The 21,049-nt window shown below is 44.9% G+C and overlaps 2 protein-coding genes across 4 annotated transcripts; one reads left to right on the plus strand and one right to left on the minus strand.

Moving 5' to 3' along the window:
• Nucleotides 1–1,605: 1,605 nt before the first annotated feature.
• On the minus strand, nucleotides 1,606–9,347 carry PQBP1 (polyglutamine binding protein 1). 2 transcript variants are annotated; one of them, XM_056539986.1, is made up of 7 exons: nucleotides 9,209–9,347; nucleotides 8,047–8,127; nucleotides 6,603–6,714; nucleotides 3,253–3,353; nucleotides 3,072–3,179; nucleotides 2,932–2,989; nucleotides 1,606–1,837 (listed from the first exon to the last, which is right to left on the minus strand). In XM_056539986.1, the coding sequence occupies exons 2-7, from the start codon at nucleotides 8,111–8,113 to the stop codon at nucleotides 1,681–1,683; spliced, it is 603 nt and encodes a 200-aa protein (XP_056395961.1). In that variant the 5' UTR covers nucleotides 8,114–8,127; nucleotides 9,209–9,347; the 3' UTR covers nucleotides 1,606–1,680. The 2 variants fall into 2 exon arrangements, with proteins under 2 accessions (XP_056395961.1, XP_056395962.1); XM_056539987.1 differs by lacking the exon at nucleotides 1,606–1,837 and adding an exon at nucleotides 2,701–2,755 and having other exon boundaries at nucleotides 2,848–2,989; nucleotides 9,209–9,345.
• On the plus strand, nucleotides 9,304–21,025 carry TIMM17B (translocase of inner mitochondrial membrane 17B). 2 transcript variants are annotated; one of them, XM_056539994.1, is made up of 6 exons: nucleotides 9,304–9,450; nucleotides 10,702–10,801; nucleotides 12,052–12,115; nucleotides 12,202–12,330; nucleotides 15,067–15,177; nucleotides 20,852–21,025. In XM_056539994.1, the coding sequence occupies exons 1-6, from the start codon at nucleotides 9,425–9,427 to the stop codon at nucleotides 20,890–20,892; spliced, it is 471 nt and encodes a 156-aa protein (XP_056395969.1). In that variant the 5' UTR covers nucleotides 9,304–9,424; the 3' UTR covers nucleotides 20,893–21,025. The 2 variants fall into 2 exon arrangements, with proteins under 2 accessions (XP_056395969.1, XP_056395970.1); XM_056539995.1 differs by lacking the exon at nucleotides 9,304–9,450 and adding an exon at nucleotides 9,570–9,752.
• Nucleotides 21,026–21,049: the final 24 nt, after the last annotated feature.

Raw genomic sequence — 21,049 nt, forward strand, 5'->3', positions numbered from 1 at the left:
TCTGATCACGGGGGTCCTGTTGCTAAGAACCCCCATGGTCTCTGCTAGGGCACCACAGTTATCCGGTGCATGGAGAAAACTTTGTTCAGTGCCTGATGACTAGCGATGCACGTCACAGCCACGCCCCCTCATGATGTCATGCCCTCCCCCTCAATGCAAGTATATGGGAGGGGGGTCTGACAGCCACCACACCCCCTCCCATAGACTTCCATTGAGGGGGCGTGGCCATTACATCATGAGCATCCGGTGTTCTAAACAAACGATAGGGGATAAGATGTCTAGGGGCGGAGTACCCTTTTAAGTGTTGTTGAAAAAAGTTCTCCAGAGTTTATTTTTCCCATATCATGCACATTCACCATCACTAGTCCTACAGCGCCATCTGTTGTATGCCGATTTAGCTGCATTCATGCTTTTTTTTTTTTATTAATGTAACTGGGTCACGTGATCAGTCTTATACACAGAAAGTCAGTGTTTAATGTGTCAGAGGAAGCGGTCAGCTGACTGTGTGAACTGCAAGATAACATCACCTATCAAATCCTTCCAGCTCTACCTGTATACTGCTGCCATCTCTATGGGATCAGGATATATAGTTGTTATACACCTCATCTTCAGCTCTATCTGTATACTGCTGCTATCTCTATAGGATCGGGATATATAGTAGTTATACATATTCCCTTCCAGCTCTACCTGTATACTGCTGCTATCTATAGGACCAGGATATATAGTAGTTATACACCTCCCCTCCAGCTCTCTGTATACTGCTGCTATCTATAGGATCAGGCTATATAGTAGTTATACACTTCCCCTGAATCATTTCATTTTTGCTCCATATTTTTCAGTTTTTGCTGCGATTTTCCCAAAAATGGTGCTAGTAACTGTAATTGTGCAATAACTAAAAACTTTTTTTTTCACTGCGACTTAAGGAATATTGCCACAAATTCAGTCAAAATTCTATTAAAAAATAAATAAAAAAAAAAATCTCAAAATGTGTGAACACAGCCTAAAAGCTTTGATTCTTCATAGATCCCCTCAAATGTGATAATAGGTCAAATCACTTTGGGGACTAAAATTATATGTCTTTAAATAAGAAGCATCAAAACTTCACATAATGTGAAATGACCCCAACTCAATCAGTAATCAGACCACCTGAGTGACCTCCAGCACCAGCAGATTAATAACAGGACCAGGTGAAGTGATCAGACTCCACACCCTCTCTTTCTGCAAAGCCAAAAGGATTTAAAGGGAAATGTAGGCAGCGTTAGGAAATCATTTCTGGGATGGAATTGCAATCAATATGGCTAAAAACCCGTGCCTGCCACATCAGCTAAAAACAGGTAAGCACAAGGGCAGAACATAGCAGCTATTTTTCTAGAGCCCTACCAGTTACTACATGCAGTAGGGTAAGAAAAACCTCCCTTCTGGGCCATAGGGAATACCTGATAGCTAGGTGCCTTTGAGTTTTGCATGGTCAAGTGAACGCTGGTTGCAAAACTACAACTCCCAGCATGCCCGGACAGCCGACGGCTGTCCGGGCATGCTGGGAGTTGTAGTTTTGCAACAGCTGGAGGCACCCTGGCTGGGAATCACTATTCTCTGATGCTCACAGGTTCCTAAAAACATTTTATTCCACACACACAACACATTACACAGAGAGATCTGTACAGAAGGAGCCGATTATCCTTATTCCAGGGGTTTAGCCCGAGAGGCTTCAGCATTGGCCCTCAGCACGGCCCCCGGACTGGGATACGGTCTCTGCTGGAACAAGGGTCCCGCTGCTGTGGTGTCCGCTCCTGTTTTGGCCTCATTTCTTTTGGGAAGTCCAGTGGACCAGGTACCCCTGAAACAGCAAAAGTAACAATGTTATTACAAGATAAGGAATGTACACAGTGACCCCACCAGCAGAATAGTGAGTGCAGCTCTGGAGTATAATACAGGATATAACTCAGGATCAGTACAGGATAAGTAATGTAATGTATGTACACAGTGACCCCACCAGCAGAATAGTGAGTGCAGCTCTGGAGTATAATACAGGATATAACTCAGGATCAGTACAGGATAAGTAATGTAATGTATGTACACAGTGACCTCACCAGCAGAATAGTGAGTGCAGCTCTGGAGTATAATACAGGATATAACTCAGGGTCAGTACAGGATAAGTAATATAATGTATGTACATAGTGACCTCACCAGCAGAATAGTGAGTACAGATCTGGAGTATAATACAGGATATAACTCAGGATCAGTACAGGATAAGTAATGTATGTACACAGTGACCTCACCAGCAGAATAGTGAGTGCAGCTCTGGAGTATAATACAGAATATAACTCAGGATCAGTACAGGATAAGTAATGTAATGTATGTACAGTGACCTCACCAGCAGAATAGAGAGTACAGCTCTGAAGTATAATACAGGATATAACTCAGGATCAGTACAGGATAAGTAATGTAATGTATGTACACAGTGACCTCACCAGCAGAATAGTGAGTACAGCTCTGGAGTATAATACAGGATATTACTCAGGATCAGTACAGGATAAGTAATGTAATGTATGTACAGTGACCTCACCAGCCGAATAGTGAGTGCAGATCTGGAGTATAATACAGGATATAACTCAGGATCAGTACAGGATAAGTAATGTAATGTATGTACACAGTGACCTCACCAGCAGAATAGTGAGTGCAGCTCTGGGGTATAATAAAGGATATAACTCAGGATCAGTACAGGATAAGTAATGTAATGTATGTACACAGTGACCTCACCAGCAGAATAGTGAGTGCAGCTCTGGAGTATAATACAGGATATAACTCAGGATCAGTACAGGATAAGTGATGTATGTATACAGTGACCTCACCAGCAGAATAGTGAGTGCAGCTCTGGAGTATAATACAATGATGACTTTGTGTGCATTATATGTGTAATCTATACGATACCTTGGAGCATCAGAATAAGCACTGGGATCCATAGGATCGATCTCTTCTTCCTTCCGCCCTGTGAACAGAGAAGTTTTGGTTATGGTGACATCTTTTTATTCTTCTAGCAGAGAACGATTCACAATCCTCAGTTCTGTCACCTTTCTTGGATTTGGGATATGGAGCCACTTCTTCCCTTCTAATATGTCTCCTCTCCTTTATCTCCTCTCTTTCCGGCCGCTCTGGTTTTTCTGGCCGCTCTTCTATATCTAAAATAGTAATTCAGCCATGAATATAAAGAACGTAACAGGAGAGAAGGAAGCGGAGACGGACGGTCATTACCTTTCTGTTTAGATATACATTTGGTGAGGACAGCGCTGGGGTCATGTGGGGACAACCAGGACACCATATCAGTCTCCACATTCCAGTAATACGGGAGACCACTGCCGAACAAGATGGAGGAGACAATGTAATAAGATCACTATTATCACCAGACAGGATCCATATGTCAGTAGTGAGATCACTATTATCACCAGACAGGATCCATGTGTCAGTAGTGAGATCACTATTATCACCAGACAGGATCCATATGTCAGTAGTGAGATCACTATTATCACCAGACAGGATCCATGTGTCAGTAGTGAGATCACTATTATCACCAGACAGGATCCATATGTCAGTAGTGAGATCACTATTATCACCACACAGGATCCATATGTCAGTAGTGAGATCACTATTATCACCACACAGGATCCATATGTCAGTACTGAGATCACTATTATCACCACACAGGATCCATGTCAGTAGTGAGATCACTATTATCACCACACAGTATCCATATGTCAGTAGTGAGATCACTATTATCACCAGACAGGATCCATATGTAAGTAGTAAGATCACTATTATCACCAGACAGGATCCATATATCAGTACTGAGATCACTATTATCACCAGACAGGATCCATATGTCAGTAGTGAGATCACTATTATCACCAGAGGATCCATATATCAGTACTGAGATCACTATTATCACCACACAGTATCCATATGTCAGTAGTGAGATCACTATTATCACCAGACAGGATCCATATGTAAGTAGTAAGATCACTATTATCACCAGACAGGATCCATATATCAGTACTGAGATCACTATTATCACCAGACAGGATCCATATGTCAGTAGTGAGATCACTATTATCACCACACAGGATCCATATGTCAGTACTGAGATCACTATTATCACCAGACTGGATCCATATATCAGTACTGAGATCACTATTATCACCAGACAGGATCCATATGTCAGTAGTGAGATCACTATTATCACCACACAGGATCCATATGTCAGTAGTGAGATCACTATTATCACCAGACAGGATCCATATGTCAGTAGTGAGATCACTATTATCACCACACAGGATCCATATGTCAGTACTGAGATCACTATTATCACCAGACAGGATCCATATATCAGTACTGAGATCACTATTATCACCAGACAGGATCCATATGTCAGTAGTGAGATCACTATTATCACCACACAGGATCCATGTCAGTAGTGAGATCACTATTATCACCACACAGTATCCATATGTCAGTAGTGAGATCACTATTATCACCAGACAGGATCCATATGTAAGTAGTAAGATCACTATTATCACCAGACAGGATCCATGTGTCAGTACTGAGATCACTATTATCACCAGACAGGATCCATATATCAGTAGTGAGATCACTATTATCACCAGACAGGATCCATATGTCAGTAGTGAGATCACTATTATCACCAGACAGGATCCATATGTAAGTAGTAAGATCACTATTATCACCAGACAGGATCCATATATCAGTACTGAGATCACTATTATCACCAGACAGGTTCCATATGTCAGCAGTGAGATCACTATTATCACCAGACAGGATCCATATGTCAGTACTGAGATCACTATTATCACCAGACAGGATCCATATATCAGTAGTGAGATCACTATTATCACCAGACAGGATCCATATGTCAGTAGTGAGATCACTATTATCACCAGACAGGATCCATATGTCAGTACTGAGATCACTATTATCACCAGACAGGATCCATATATCAGTAGTGAGATCACTATTATCACCAGACAGGATCCATATGTCAGTACTGAGATCACTATTATCACCACACAGGATCCATATATCAGTAGTGAGATCACTATTATCACCACACAGGATCCATATGTCAGTAGTGAGATCACTATTATCACCAGACAGGATCCATATGTCAGTAGTGAGATCACTATTATCACCAGACAGGATCCATATATCAGTACTGAGATCACTATTATCATCAGACAGGATCCATATGTCAGTACTGAGATCACTATTATCATCAGACAGGATCCATATGTCAGTAGTGAGATCACTATTATCACCAGACAGGATCCATATGTCAGTAGTGAGATCACTATTATCACCAGAGGATCCATATGTCAGTACTAAGATCACTATTATCACCAGACAGGATCCATATGTCAGTAGTGAGATCACTATTATCACCAGACAGGATCCATATATCAGTAGTGAGATCACTATTATCACCAGACAGGATCCATGTGTCAGTACTGAGATCACTATTATCACCAGACAGGATCCATATATCAGTAGTGAGATCACTATTATCACCAGACAGGATCCATATGTCAGTAGTGAGATCACTATTATCACCAGACAGGATCCATATGTCAGTACTGAGATCACTATTATCACCAGACAGGATCCATATATCAGTAGTGAGATCACTATTATCACCAGACAGGATCCATGTGTCAGTACTGAGATCACTATTATCACCAGACAGGATCCATATATCAGTAGTGAGATCACTATTATCACCAGACAGGATCCATATGTCAGTACTGAGATCACTATTATCACCACACAGTATCCATATGTCAGCAGTGAGATCACTATTATCACCAGACAGGATCCATGTGTCAGTACTGAGATCACTATTATCACCAGACATGATCCATATGTCAGTACTGAGATCACTATTATCATCACACAGGATTCATATAGCAGTACTGGAGATCACTATTATTACTAAACACAATTGGTATATTAGTACGGAGATTATTATTATTAACTAAATATGTATCTGTTCATCTATACATCAGCATCAAGATCACTATTTTTCATCCCATGTGACACATGCATTAGTAAAAATAGTAACACTAGATTACAGAGATCACCACAATCCCTTGTCCTTCGAGTTCAGGGATCAGCAATATCTTTACCTAGAGCAGTGTTTCCCAACCAGGGTGCCTCCAGCTGTTGCAAAACTACAATTCCCAGCATGCCTGGACAGCCAAAGACTGTCCAGGCATGCTGGGAGTTGTAGTTTTGCAACAGCTGGAGGCACCCCGGTTGGGAAACACTGACCTAGAGATGTTACTGGACATTACAAGATCTCCCCTATGGTTCCCTATTATGACTAAACATGTCCCCTAAGCTCAGAGACCACCACTGTCCATATAGACACATCACTACCATCAGAACGAATCCCCCATACATCTGCCTGGACAACACCAGGTAAACAAGGAGATTAGAGGAACATCCCGGACCACTGACTCTGCCTCTCAGGCCTGTGTGCATAACAAATGCATGAAGCAGGGCGGCCACCTCCCCATGTGACTGCAGATCCTCACCATATGGGGTCATACACCTTGTACCAGTTTGGAGGGAGATTCTCTATCCGTGTGGCCTCATAGTCCACATTGTCATCATCGTAGTCCTCAGCAATGACCTCTTCTGCCGGCTCTGAGAGAGAACACAGAAAGGAGACATCAGGATCACCAAGCAGATTTATACGTTAGGTCAGTGTTTCCCAACCTACAGTAGTTTTGCAACAGCTGGAGGCACCCTGGTTGGGAAACACTGCGTTAGGTAAATGGAGTTAAAAGTTGTATAAGTAAATTGTACCTGTCATTTAAAAAAACATAAAAACTTGACACAAGACATGTCTATAGCTTTTATCGGTCTGTGTCCCAGAACGGTGACCCCCACCGATCAGTAGAACAAGCGGGGATAAGAATGTAGTAAAGCACATTACTTCCCAGGCCTCAGCAAGCCCCATAGACTTATAATGGTGCAGTGAGACAAAGATCGCAGTGAAGTGTATTGCTTCGCACTTCTCACTAGCTCTCCTGGTCGGTGGTGCTCTCAGCACTGAGACCCCAACTGATAAAAACTTTACATATGTCTCTGTGACATGTCTAAATGGTCTAGTAAAAAAAAAAAAAAAAACACCCCTATCCACAGGATACAATGCTTTTCGCTGGACAACTCCTTTAAAGGGGGTATCCCAATGCTAACGCTATGGGACTGGGGAATAAAGAGGAGTCCAGCGCTCAGCAGTCTGCAGCCCCATAGTAAGTGCATGGAGCAGTGGTGGAGCATGTAACAAGGGACCCCCATATACGTGATCAGTAATAAGACCCCTGCGTCACCGCGCCCGCAGCCTCCATCATTTTGGATCCTGGATAGGTGACAGTTTAATCTTAGGGTAAATGCCTATAAAGACATTTCTTTCTTTACCTCAAGATTAAAAGGGGTACACCGCCCCTTGACATCTTATCCCCTATTCAAAGGATAGGGGAGAAGATGTCTGATCGTGGGGGTCCCGGTGCTGGGACCCCTGCGATCTCCGTGCAGCACCCAGCGTTCTAAACAGTACTATATCTTTGGATAGGGGATAAGATGTCTAGGGGCAGAGTACCCCTGTAAGTTCTCTGAAGATATCTGCTTGTGGTAAGTGAACGGTAATATTTTAGGGCTATAATGACACAGATGCAGAGGTGGTAACTGTGTATAAGCGCAGTCTCTAGTTAGGTTTTCATCTCTGTACTCGGCTCAGTTGGAGGAGATCAGGAGATGCTTTCAGACCAGGAAGGTTTCTATTCAGTGGCAGCAAGCAGTAGATATTGCATAGGTAAGAACTGTACAATGTTTCATTCCACAATAACAGATTATGATTTACATAAAAAATTAAAATCAATCTAAGGATGGGGGGGGGGGGCAGACATTTTTCGGGTAAATGAAGCTGATGGTGCCCCCAATGCTTTGCAGATCTACAGTAGAGACACAACCCACCTGCTTCTACGTGCTTCAGGATCCCTCTTTTCGCCAATCGAGCTTGAAGGGCCAATGGGAGCGGCATCGTGAGGATCCAACCTGCAGATACACACAGAGGTAAGAGGCCTGTGGCTGTCCGGACATGCTGAGAGTTGTAGTTTTGCAACAGCTGGAGGCACATTGGTTGGGCAACACTGCCATACTTTAAATGCTTTGCTTAAAGAGTACCTGTGATGATCTTGTTAAATGTTATAATTCTCCCAGGTCACTTCCCCCATCATGATAAACCACCCCCGGCCTTTATTTGTATTATTTGTTAGTTTTCTACCTTGATATTACTCTGTATTTTCTGCTCAGTCAGATTCACAGATTGGGAAGGGGCGTTCCCCAGCAGGCGTGACATCATCTGAAGCCATACAGGGGAGAACTTCCTCCCTCACTCTGCTACACACAGCCCAGAGCAGTACAGTGTGAGATTAGCTATGATTGGCTAAGGCTGTAAACACCCCTCTCAGCACTCCAGACTGCATTTCCTGCTTTTGGACTTCTGCCAGGCCAGCAGGAGTCCAGAGTCTTTGCAAGAGATGGCAGTGAAATGTGCTCTGGACAAGTAGGGAGACACCTAGTGGCAGCTTTTTTAAACACAAATAAAACAAAGAAAACATATTTTATTATTTTTTAAACAAAGTTTTTATTTTTATTTACCCTAAGGAGTGAAATACATTTGTTTTAATGAGAGCGCACATTTTTTGGATAGCCCAGTGGTTGCAAAATTGTTGACCTCCTCTTGTCCTCAGGATGTGTGACGACTCGCTCGTAACCTAAGGGCCGGGGGTGGCGTTGTTTATAGATTAAATAAGATATTTTTCTAATCCTGGATTACCCATTAGGGGAAGCTTAAACCACAGACCCAATAAACCAGTGCCTCCCAACCAGTGTGTTGCAAAACTACAACTCCCAGCAAGCCCGGACAGCATGCTGGGAGTTGTAGTTTTGCAACAGCTGGAGGCAAAACTACACTAAACAGATATACTGGTGAAAAGTCATGCCTAACAGAGAAATACAAGCTGAAGTATCCTGGTACTTGTGGTTCCCCACACTCCTACGGAATCCGAATAGAGTTGTACAGATACATATTGCAATAAAAAGATTATAAATGCTCAATAAATATTATACAAACCCAGCTATGCGACCCCAGCTCTCCTCTCCTGCTCCTCCTGGATGTTAAAGTGGGGATCGCAGTTTGATGACGTCACTGACACGCAAAACCCACACTCCACGCCTCGCTTTCAGCTCGCTGCCATGTCCGCTGCCAATGGGAGGCGTTTTTTATTCCACCACGTGATCTAGTGGTAATAAACGAGCAGACGTCACTTCCGCCGCTGGCCTGAACAGTATGGAGGAATATGTGCGGGAACCATGGTAACGCAGGGCATGACGGGAATATCGCGCTGATCTGCGGGCGCTGACTGCTAGCTGTGGCATTCTGGGAGTCTTCCTATACCACGGCGCAGAGGCTTCTGGGAAAAGTTTCTATAGATACTGACAGTGATGGCTTGAGGAGGCCTGGCCAATCAGCTTTCACCTTAGAGAAACCTCGCTGTCTGTAGCAACCAATCAGAGCTTAGCTTGTATCCCCCACACTTTAATAAGAGGAGGTTCCTGATTGGTTGATGCTGTGGGCAGCGCAGATGTTTATCCGCCATCTTTAAACATCCTAATTGGTTTGGAAAAGTGTGAATTTTGGCCTAAACCTTTACAATCCAATACGGATGTAGATTCCATACTTCAATATCTCTGCTTACTGTCAGTGAATGTCAACGTGCTGGGAAAATGCAGATTGACCGACAGCGAAAGAACTCGTTACAGTGTATTAGTCGGTTATGATCTAGTATCGTTTCCATTCACTGACAGCAATACCATACAAAAATTGGCACATAATTTATTTCTCCTTATACTCCACCCTGTACTTCAGTGTTTCCCAACCAGCGTAACTCCAATTCTTGCAAAACTACAACTCCCAGCATGCCCAGACAGCCTTTGGCTGTCTGGGTATGCTGGGAGTTGAAGCTTTGCAACAGCTGGAGGCATGCCCTGCCATGCTTGAAGGGCTTCACTTAGGTGGTTACCAAACTGTGGACCTCCAGCTGTTGCAAAACTACAAGTTCCAGAACTACAATTCCCAGCATGCCCTGATGCTCCAGTAATTGTAGTTATGTAATGGTTGGAGGACTCTGCCCCCGTCTTTAAGCAAACTACCCCCCCGTATTACTACAGGAAGTAGAGACTTGTGCTGGTGTATGGATAGTAACTCTGCTTGCTGACGACTCGTCCACATTGATGATCATTATGAACGTTACGTTAGGGCCACTGGGGTAATATTTGTATTCGTTTTTGTTTCAAGCGGACTCTCACTTTAAATGGGATTAGAAAAACAGAGCTAATTTTTTCCACAAAAACAGCACACACCCAATTACAACTTGGCTCCATTCACTTCAATGAAAACTAGCTGCAATACCACACACAACCTGAGGACAATGGTGGCGCTGCTTTTAGGGAAAAAAAAATTGCTCTGTTTTTTAAATCCTGAATAACTCCCCTATCTAAACCGGGAATAAAATGTGCAAATTATTATTATTTTTTTAATCCTTTATTTTTTTCTTTCTTTCACAGTCCCTGGAGGATCGTCGATGACTGCGGAGGAGCGTTCACTATGGGAATCATCGGGGGCGGGGTATTTCAGTCAATAAAAGGGTTCAGGAATGCTCCGGTGGTGAGTATGTCCGAACATCTTCTTACACAAGAATGGATCAGTGTTTCCCGACTAGTGTCCCTCCAGCTGTTGCAAAACTACAACTGCCAGCATGCCCAGACAGCCGAAGGCTGTCTGTGCATGCTGGGAGTTGTAGTTTTGCAACAGCTGGAGGCACACTGGTTGGAAAACACTAATATAGATACTTGAGTTGCTATACACCATTTTTTTTTTCTTCTTAGGCCATACAGGTGGTAGTACAGCTTTCTAAAGCCCCTGAATGTCAAATTAGCAATGCAGTAATATAGCCCTCATTGCAGAGTCACACTACAGAATCTACACCTGGAGATTATATTTAGTCTGCACTAGGACCACGCAGACATTGCTGGTTCCCATAGACGGCAATGTATTCCGCCAAAGAACATTCTTTCGGCGGAGGATTTCAGCGGCAGAAGCCTTCAAATTCCATAGTGCGCATTGTACAACGGAATCCTTAAAGGAGAACTCCGTGATATGAAAACTTATCCCCTATCCTAAGGACAGGGGATAGGTTTCAGATCACGGGGGGAGGGTCCGACCTCTTGGGTCTGCTAGTCAGCGGCAAGGGGGCGTGTCCGACCACCGCATGACGTGGCGGCTGACACGCCCCCTCAATACATCTCTATGGCAGAGCCGGAGACTGCCGAATGCAGCGCACCAGCTCTCCCATAGAGAGGTATTGAGGGGGCGTGTCAGCCGCTGCGTCATGCTGTGATTGGACACACCCACTTGCCGTTCTCATACGGGAGATTGCAGGGGGCCCCAGCTGTCGGACCCCCCCCGGCAATCTGAAACTTATCCCCTGTCCTTAGGATAGGGGATAAGTGTTCATATCCCGGAGTACTCTGCTTGTAAATTCCGTAGTGTGCACCTGGCCTTACTCCAGGCCTAGTGCAAGGATTTTTGCCACCCTAGGCGAAAGCTCATTTTGCCGCCTCTTGACCTCGCCTATTAGCTCCGCCCTTTGACACGCCCCACCTTACTATTGGGATGACATATGGTAACCAACCCCCTCCTCATGTAATCTCCTTACTACTGGGGTGGCAGGGTTTTCTGGATGGGCGGGTGCTTCAGATGCTGGCTAGCTTTATTGCTGCGGGCAGAGTGGCGCCCCCATCAAGAGTGCACTCTAGGCGGCTGCCTATTTTGCCTATAGGCAGATCAGGCCCTGCCTTACTCCTGTACTGCTGCCTTTATGGAACAGTTTGTCACCTTGTTTTTCTTTTCTCTAGGGAATGAAACACAGACTACGGGGCAGTGTGAACGCAGTCAAAATCCGGGCCCCGCAGATTGGAGGTGAGGTCTGTTACTGGGGCGTCTCTCTCTATTGATGCCCCCCTCCCTTGATTCTGCCCTCTCACCCTCTCCCTGTTCACATACAGGTAGCTTTGCTGTGTGGGGGGGCTTGTTCTCCACCATTGACTGCGGTCTAGTGAGGCTTCGTGGGAAGGAGGACCCCTGGAATTCCATCACCAGCGGCGCTCTGACCGGGGCTGTGCTGGCATCTCGCAGTAAGGAATCCCCTCGCTCTTTCTGATATACGAAGGAATAAGAACGAGTCATATTGGATTATCACACATGATCTACATGTTAGGGCCCATGGACATTATTTTGTGCAGAATTCTGTTGCTTTCAATGAGATTCTGCTGCTCCGTGCACACTGCAGAATTTCCACGGTGGAAATTCTGGATTCTGGACTGTTCCAAAAGAATGAACTTGTTTATTCTTTAGCCAAAATTACGCTCAGATATTAATTACTATCAATAAGGATGGTGCTTTAAAGGGGTATTCCATGAAAAAACATTTTTCTTCATATCAACTGGCTCCAGATAGTTGAACAGATTTGTAAATTACTTCTATTAACCCCTTATTGACCACGGACATAAATGTACGTCCTGGTGCGGTGGTACTTAACGCACCAGGACGTACTTTTACGTCCTATGTATGACTGCGAGCATCGGAGCCGTGCTCATGTCATACACGGCAGGTTCCGGCTGCTATCAGCAGCCGGGACCCGCCGGTAATGGCCTACATCCGCGATCGTGCAGATGTCCGCCATTAACCCCTCAGATGTTGTGATCAATATACGTCACGCCATCTGCGGCAATGCGCATGTTAAAATAGATGATCAGATCGCCCGCTGGGCTGCCGCGGGGGTCCAATCATCTGTAATGGCGGCCGGAGGTCCCCTCACCTGCCTCCGGCCGTCTCCCGGCGCTTCTGCTTTGGTCTGCGATCGAGGAGAAGATGACCGATAATACTGATCAGTGCTATGGCCTATGCATAGCACTGAACAGTATTAGCAATCAGCTGATTGCTATTGATAGTCCTCTATGGGGACATAAAAAGTGTGTTTAAAAAAAAAATTAAAGTGAAAAATCCCCTCCCCCAATAAAAACGAAAATTGTCCCTTTTTCCCATTTTACCCCCAAAAAGCGTAATTTTTTTTTTTAATAAACATGTTTGTTATCGCGTAAATGTCCGAACTATCAAAATATAATGTTAATGATCACCTACAGTGAATGGCGTAAATGAAAAAATAAAATAAAAAAGTAAAAAAAAGCAGCTTTTTTGTCACATTTTATAAAAAAAATAATTAATAAAAAGTGATCTAAAAGTTTTATATATGCAAATATGGTATCAGTAAAAAGTACAGATGACTGCACAAAAAAGGATCCCTCATACCGCCCCATATACGGAAAAATTTAAAAGTTATAGGTGGTCAAGATAGGTTGATTTTAGATTACTGATTTTGTACAAAAAGTTTTATATTTTTGTACCTCTTAAAAAAACAAACTCAAAGTATCTAGCGATGGGTATCATTTTGATCGTATTGACCCACAGAATAAAGAACACATGTCATTTTTACCGTATAGTGTTAAAACGAACCCCTCCAAAATGTGCAAAATTGTGGTTTTCATTTCAATTTCCTCTCTAAAAAAATTATCCTTTGGGTTCGCCGTACATTTTTTGGTAAAATGAGCGGTTTCATTACAAAGTACAATTGGTCACACAAACAACAAGCCCTTATATGGGTCTGTACATGGAAATATAAAAGAGTTATGGATTTTAGAAGGCGAGGAGGAAAAAAACGAAAATGCTAAAATAAAATTGGGTAATCTTCTGTGATAAGTGGAACAGAAATTAAAGGTTTATTAGAAATCCCCAGTCCAGTGTTTCCCAACCAGGGTGCCTCCAGCTGTTGCAAAACTATAACTCTCAGCATGCCCGAACAGCTGTTTGCTGTTCGGGCATGCTGGGAGTTGTAGTTTTGCAACAGTGGACATTAAAAGAGGTATTCCATGAAAAAACATTTTTCTTCATATCAACTGGCTCCAGATAGTTGAACAGATTTGTAAATTACTTCTATTAAAAAAATCTTAATCCTACCAGTACTTATCAGCTGCTGAAGTAGAGTTGTTCTTTTCTTTCTGACTACAGTGCTCTCTGCTGACACCTCTGTCTGTGTCAGGAACTGTCCAGAGTAGGAGCAAATCCCCATAGAAAACCTCTCTTGCTCTGGACAGTTCCTAAAATGGAGAGAGGTGTCAGCAGAGAGCACTGTGGTCAGATAGAAAGGAAATTCAAAAAGAAAAGAACTTCCTGTGGAACATAATAGCAGCTGATAAGTACTGGAAGGATTAAGATTTTTTTAATAGAAGTAATTTACAAATCTGTTTAACTTTCTGGAACCAGTTGATTTAAAAAAAAAAAAAAAAAATGTTTTCCAGCGGAGTACCCCTTTAAGGTTAATGAAGCCAAGTTGTAATACCGCACACCTAGGGATGGGGGTGGTGGTGTTTTCGGCAAAAAAATAGCTCTGTAGACAGTTCCTGAGACAGACAGAGGTGTCAGCAGAGAGCACTGTGGTAAGACAGAAAAGAAAAACTCGATTTCAGCAGCTGATAAGTACTAGTAGGATTAAGATTTTTTAATAGAAGTAATTAAAAAATCTGTTCAACTATCTGGAGCCAGTTGATATGAAGGAAAATGTTTTGTTTTTTCCTGGAATACCCCTTTTAATGTCCGCTGTTGCAAAACTACAACTCCCAGCATGGCCGAACAGCCAACGGCTGTTCGGGCATGCTGAGGGTTGTAGTTTTGCAACAGCTGGAGGCACACTGGTTGGGAAACACTGGACTGGGGATTTCTAATAAACCTTTAATTTGTGTTCCACTTATCATAGAAGATTACCCAGTATGCACCTGCACAGTAATCGGGCAGCGCTCCTGTCTTTCTTCCTGTAGGTGGGCCTCTGGCCATGGTGGGCTCAGCACTGATGGGCGGGATATTATTGGCTCTCATAGAAGGGGTCGGAATCCTCCTGACTCGCTACACAGCGCAACAGTTTCAAAACCGTGAGTTCTTCTTTAAAGAGAGCATAACCTTTTTTCTAAACTTTTCATGTGTCATGCTGCCCGAACTACAGGCACAGGCTTCCCTTGTTACAGTGAGTTACAATTTCCTTTGAAATGCTGCGGCGTTACAGAGAATTGATAGTGGTAGAAGGGGGCTCTTGGTTGGCTTCCTGGCTTCCCACTGGGTTGATTGACAGGTCTCACCCCATTGTTTTATAGGGACAGATCTGCCAGTCAAGCAGCTTTAAAGGGGTACTCCGCTGCTCAGCGTTTGGAACATACTGTTCCAAACGCTGGAGCCGGCACCAGGAGCTCGTGACATCATAGCCACGCCCCCTCAATGCAAGTCTATGGGAGGGGGCGTGACAGCTGTCACGCCCCCTCCCATAGACTTGCATTGAGGGGGCGTGATGTCACGAGGGGTGGGGCTATGACATTACGAGCTCCCGAACGCTGGAGCCGGCGCCAGAACAGTTTGTTCCAAACGCTGAGCAGCGGAGTACCCCTTTAAGCACCTGACAGGGATCCTACACCTCATGTACTTACAGTGGTTCATAGTAAATGAACATTTAGGGGGTCCCATAGCGAAGTCACAGTAGTACACTCACATATGGTATCTCAGAGTTCTTGTGATGACACATAGGATCGTAGATAATTGTCTACATATGGGAGGTGGGTGACAGGGCTGAACCAGATGGGGTCTCTGAACACGAACGCACCGACAGCCTGGATCGGAGTCACTATGTACTATTGTAAAACGCAATGTATCTGCATACTAGAATGCCAGGAAGGTGCCCATACACACGCACTGCCAACAGCTATCTCTGCCAATCCCCCCCCACCCCCCATACGTGGCGGAGCATTCAAGCAGTACTGCAGTGTAAGACAACTTACCCCCTACATGCAGGATAAGGGATCTGTGTCTGATTGCAAGGGGTCCGACCGATTGGATCCCCTGTGATCTCCTGCCTGGTGCCCAGCTCTCTTCTACCAAGGATTGACCTGCGTGCCGTGCAGGGAAACTGTCAACCCCTGCACTAAACGGTGGTCAACGCACCCCCTCCATGTGTCTTTATGGGAGAGCTGGAGATACACGAACACTGTATCTCTGCTTCTCCCATAGAGATGCATGGAGGGGGCGTATGGGCCTCCACTTCATGACAAAGCTTCAGGCATAGATGAGCGGGAGTGCCTGTCAGGAGATCACGGGGAGTCCCAGCAGTCGGACCCCCCACGATCATACATGAATCCCCTATCCTTTGGACAGGAGATAAGTTGTCTTACACTCAGGCCATTTGAAGGAATTTGGGGGCCCCAAGCTAAATCTTACTCCCCTCCCCCCCCCCCCCCCGTGTTTTTTTACTCTTTTCCCCCCCCCCCCCCCCTTTCTATGTTTTATTTTTTTTCCTCTCCCTACCCTACCTATGTTCTCAGTTACCTCCTCTGGCTCCTTCCCTGGACCCTGTAGCGTGGCCGAGCTCCTCTACCTCCTGGCTGTCACTCAGTCCGGCCGGGTACCGCGTGGTACAGGAGATTCAGTTTCCTATTCCTGGCCGGACTGAAAGGAAGTGAGCACTCAGTGTGCACCTCCTGTTAGTCCAGCTGGGAACAGGAAACTGAATCTCCTGTACCACGCGGTACCCGGACGGACTGAGTGACAGCCAGGAGGAAGAGGAGCTCGGCCATGCTAAAGGGAAGGAACTCGGGAGGTGCCCAGGACTCTCTATAGAGCGCTCAGGCGGCTGCAGCCTTATAGGAAGCACAACAAGCACCGGCTCTGCTTGGGGCCCCGGGCCAGCTTGGAGCCCCAAGCATTTGCTTGGTTTGCCTGCCCTTTAGCGACGGGCCAGCTTACACTGCAGTAACCCTTTCATGTGTTCTTAATAGAGAGGAGAGATAAGACGCTGCCATGTTTCTCTGGCAGCCGCACCCTTTCTGAGAACAAAAGTATCAGGCAGTTAAAATTGCACATACTGACCCTTCTCTCCTCCAGCATCATCTGTCTGGGGAGAGTTAGCCGACCCCAATACACACTAGACAGTCAGTCCTTTCTGCTGAATTCTGTAGCTCTAGGCTACTTTTTTCTGTGCAGTGTTTGGGAAGATTTCAGACCCTTTCACTTTTTTTCACATTTAGTAATGTCACGGCCTTGTGCTAAAACATATTATTCTGCACTTAATACCCCATAATTAGAATTTAGCAAATTTATTAAAAAAAAGAAAAAAAAAAAGCTAAAATTTCCCATGGCCATAAGTATTCATACCCTTTACTATGACGCTTGATATTTATCTCTGGCTCCTCCCATTTCTCCACCTTGGTCGGAGTCACCTGTGGTAAATTCATCTGATTGGACAGGATTTGGAAGACACGGCCCTGTCTATATAAGGTCTCACAGCTGACAATGTATATCAGAGCAAACGCCAAGCCATGAGAGAGAAAGGACTGCCTGTAGAGCTCAAAGATGGGATTGTGTGGAGCCACAGATCCGGAGAAGGGGACAAAACATTTCTACTGCACTGAAAGTTCCCAAGAGCTCAATGGTCTCCATAATTCTTACATGGGAGAATAACGAACAACCAGGACTCTTCCTAGAGCTGCCGCCCCAACAAACTAAGGAATCGGGGGAGAAGGGTCTTGTTAAGAGAGGAGACCGAGAACCCAATGGTCACTCTGGCTGAGCTCCAAAGATCCTGCGTACAGATGGGAGAAACTTCCAGAAGGTCCAGAAACATCACTGAGGCCTCCACAATCTGGGCAGAAAGAAGCCTCCTCAGTAATAACATGGAAGACGTCTGGAGATAACAGAGAAGATCTAATGGATCAGACTGTGAGGGACAAGATTCTCTGGTCTGATGGAACCAAGATGGAAGTTTGTGGCATCAATTCTAAGCGTTATGTCTGGATGAAACCAGGCACTGACCATCACTTGCCCAATACCAACCCTACAGTGATCATGGTGGGGGCAGCATCATATCTGGAGGAAACCAGGTACTGCCCATCACCTGCCCAATACCATCCCTACAGTGATCATGGTGGGGGCAGCATCATGTCTGGGGGAAACCAGGCACTGCCCATCACCTGCCCAATACCATCCCTACAGTGATCATGGTGGGGGCAGCATCATGTCTGGGGGAAACCAGGTACTGCCCATCACCTGCCCAATACCATCCCTACAGTGATCATGGTGGGGGCAGCATCATGTCTGGGGGAAACCAGGCACTGCCCATCACCTGCCCAATACCATCCCTACAGTGATCATGGTGGGGGCAGCATCATGTCTGGGGGAAACCAGGTACTGCCCATCACCTGTCCAATACCATCCCTACAGTGATCATGGTGGGGGCAGCATCATGTCTGGAGGAAACCAGGTACTGCCCATCACCTGCCCAATACCATCCCTACAGTGATCATGGTGGGGGGCAGCATCATGTCTGGGGGAAACCAGGCACTGCACATCACCTGCCCAATACCATCCCTACAGTGATCATGGTGGGGGCAGCATCATGTCTGGGGGAAACAAGGCACTGCCCATCACCTGCCCAATACCATCCCTACCGTGATCATGGTGGGGGCAGCATCATGTCTGGGGGAAACCAGGCACTGCCCATTACCTGCCCAATACCATCCCTACAGTGATCATGGTGGGGGCAGCATCATGTCTGGAGGAAACCAGGCACTGTCAATCACCTGCCCAATACCATCCCTACAGTAAAGTATGATGGAGGCAGCATCATGCTGTGGAGACTCGTCAGGGTAAAGGGAGAGTTGAATTGAGCAAATTTCAGACATATTCTTAATATAAACCTGATCCAGAGCTCTTGACCTCAGACTGGGATCATTCACGTTCCAACAAGACAATGACCCACACTAAACAGCCAAGACAACACAGGAGCGGCTTAGGGACAACTCTATGACTATCCTTGAGGGGCCCAGCCAGAGACCGAACCCAATGGAACATCTCTGGAGAGACCTTAAAATGGCTTCCACCAATGGTTCTCATCCAACCTGACAAAGCTAAGAGGATCTGCAGAGAAGAATGGATGAAAATCCCCAAATCCAGGAGTGTAAACCTTGTGGCCTCATCCTCAAGAAGACTGGAGGCCGGAATCACTGCCAAAGGGGCTTCACCTATGTCCTGAGTAAAGGGTATGAATACTTATGTCACTGTGAGATTATAGTTTTACCTTCTCAATAAACCTGTGGTTATATGAAACATTCTGTTATCCCTTTGTCATTATGGGGTGTTAAGTGCAGAATGATGGGAAACTTGATATATAAATGTGACCGTCACCAAATAAACTACTCTAAACTACCTTCGGTTATGTTCCCTAACTACTCCTAACACCCCTCCTGCCCTTAAAATAGTTTTGAGCTTTAAACAGCTCTGTATCTTACCTTCATTATTGCTCATATAGTTTGAGCTGCCGGCAGGAGGAAATGGGCACTTCCGAGCAGGCATGACGTCACTGAAGCCTGCCGGGGGACCGCTTCTGCCCTCTCATCGCTGCTGCTCTCCCTGTCTGTAAAACTAATGATGCTGTGAAGAATAGAAGTTCTCTCTGCAGCTATCAGTCAGGCAGGCTCAGTGCAGCATTCTTCTTCAGGCTCCTGAGCTGCACTGAGCCTCGCTCACTTCCTGAGTTTGGTCTCAGGCCAGAAGGAGAACAAACTCACTGTATATTTTGCGGCACGGATCGTGTGTGTGTGTGTGTGTGTGTGTATATATATGTATGTATGTATGTATGTATATGTATGTGTGTGATGTTTTTTTATTCACAGTTTAAACATATTTCTGTGAATAATTTTAAATTAAGTGAATGGGAAAGTGTCCGGAAATTACATAAGGAACACTATATTAAAAGTTGTAATTGGTGACAGGTACTCTTTAAGACTTTCTAAATGCGTTGTATGATGGCCTTTACTCATTGTGTCTTATTTAAAGGGGTACTCCGGTGGGGAGAAAGTTTTTTTTTTTTTTTTTCAAATTAACTGGTGCCAGAAAGTTATACATTGTAAATGACTTCTATTTAATGATCTTAACCCTTCCAGTACTTATCAGCTGCTCTATGCCCCACAGGAAGTTGTTCAGTTCTTTCCAGTCTGACCACAGTGCTCTCTGCTGACACCTCTGTCCATGTCAGGAACTGTCCAGAGTAGGAGAGGTTTGCTATGGGTATTTGCTCCTACTCTGAACAGTTCCTGACACTGACAGAGGTGGCAGCATAGAGCACTGTGGTCAGACTGGAAAGAACTACCCAACTTCCTGTGGAGCATACAACTGTTGATAAGTACTGAAAGGACTGAGATTTTTATGTAGTAGACATTTACAAATCTGTATAACTTTCTGGCACCAGGGGATTTGAAAACATTTGTTTTTCAGCGGAGTACCCCTTTAATAATTAACTCAGCAGAACTACTCCACCTTAGGTCCAGTTGATCAGCCAATATATACAGAAGGGATTTGGTATTACATGGCCTTATGGTGGGAACCCCTTTACGTCCCCTTTGAGTGCCCACTGTACATGTCTTGATTTTCCCGCCTCTTTCCGTACCAGATGCCATCTTTGCTTTCTCCACAATAGATATCTAGACCTGTCCTGTCCACATGTTTTGTATGTGAGACGTCACTGAGGGGTTAACACCGGCTCCTTTACACCTCTTTGTTTTTTTGCAGCCAATCCATTTGGAGAGGAGCCAAGCGGTGTACCTCACTGACCGCAGACGAGGACAGCTCGGACCTTCCATGTCAGACTTGTGAACACCTTTACTACAGGTGAAGGTGAATGTGGGTTTTGTATAAGATAAATGTTCTTATCCTTCTGTATAGAAATAAAGGGCGTTCGTTGTGTGATGTCTGGTCGCTCGGAGTACA

This window comes from Hyla sarda, chromosome 9 (genome assembly GCF_029499605.1).
Source record: "Hyla sarda isolate aHylSar1 chromosome 9, aHylSar1.hap1, whole genome shotgun sequence".
Taxonomy (NCBI): Eukaryota; Metazoa; Chordata; class Amphibia; order Anura; family Hylidae; genus Hyla; species Hyla sarda.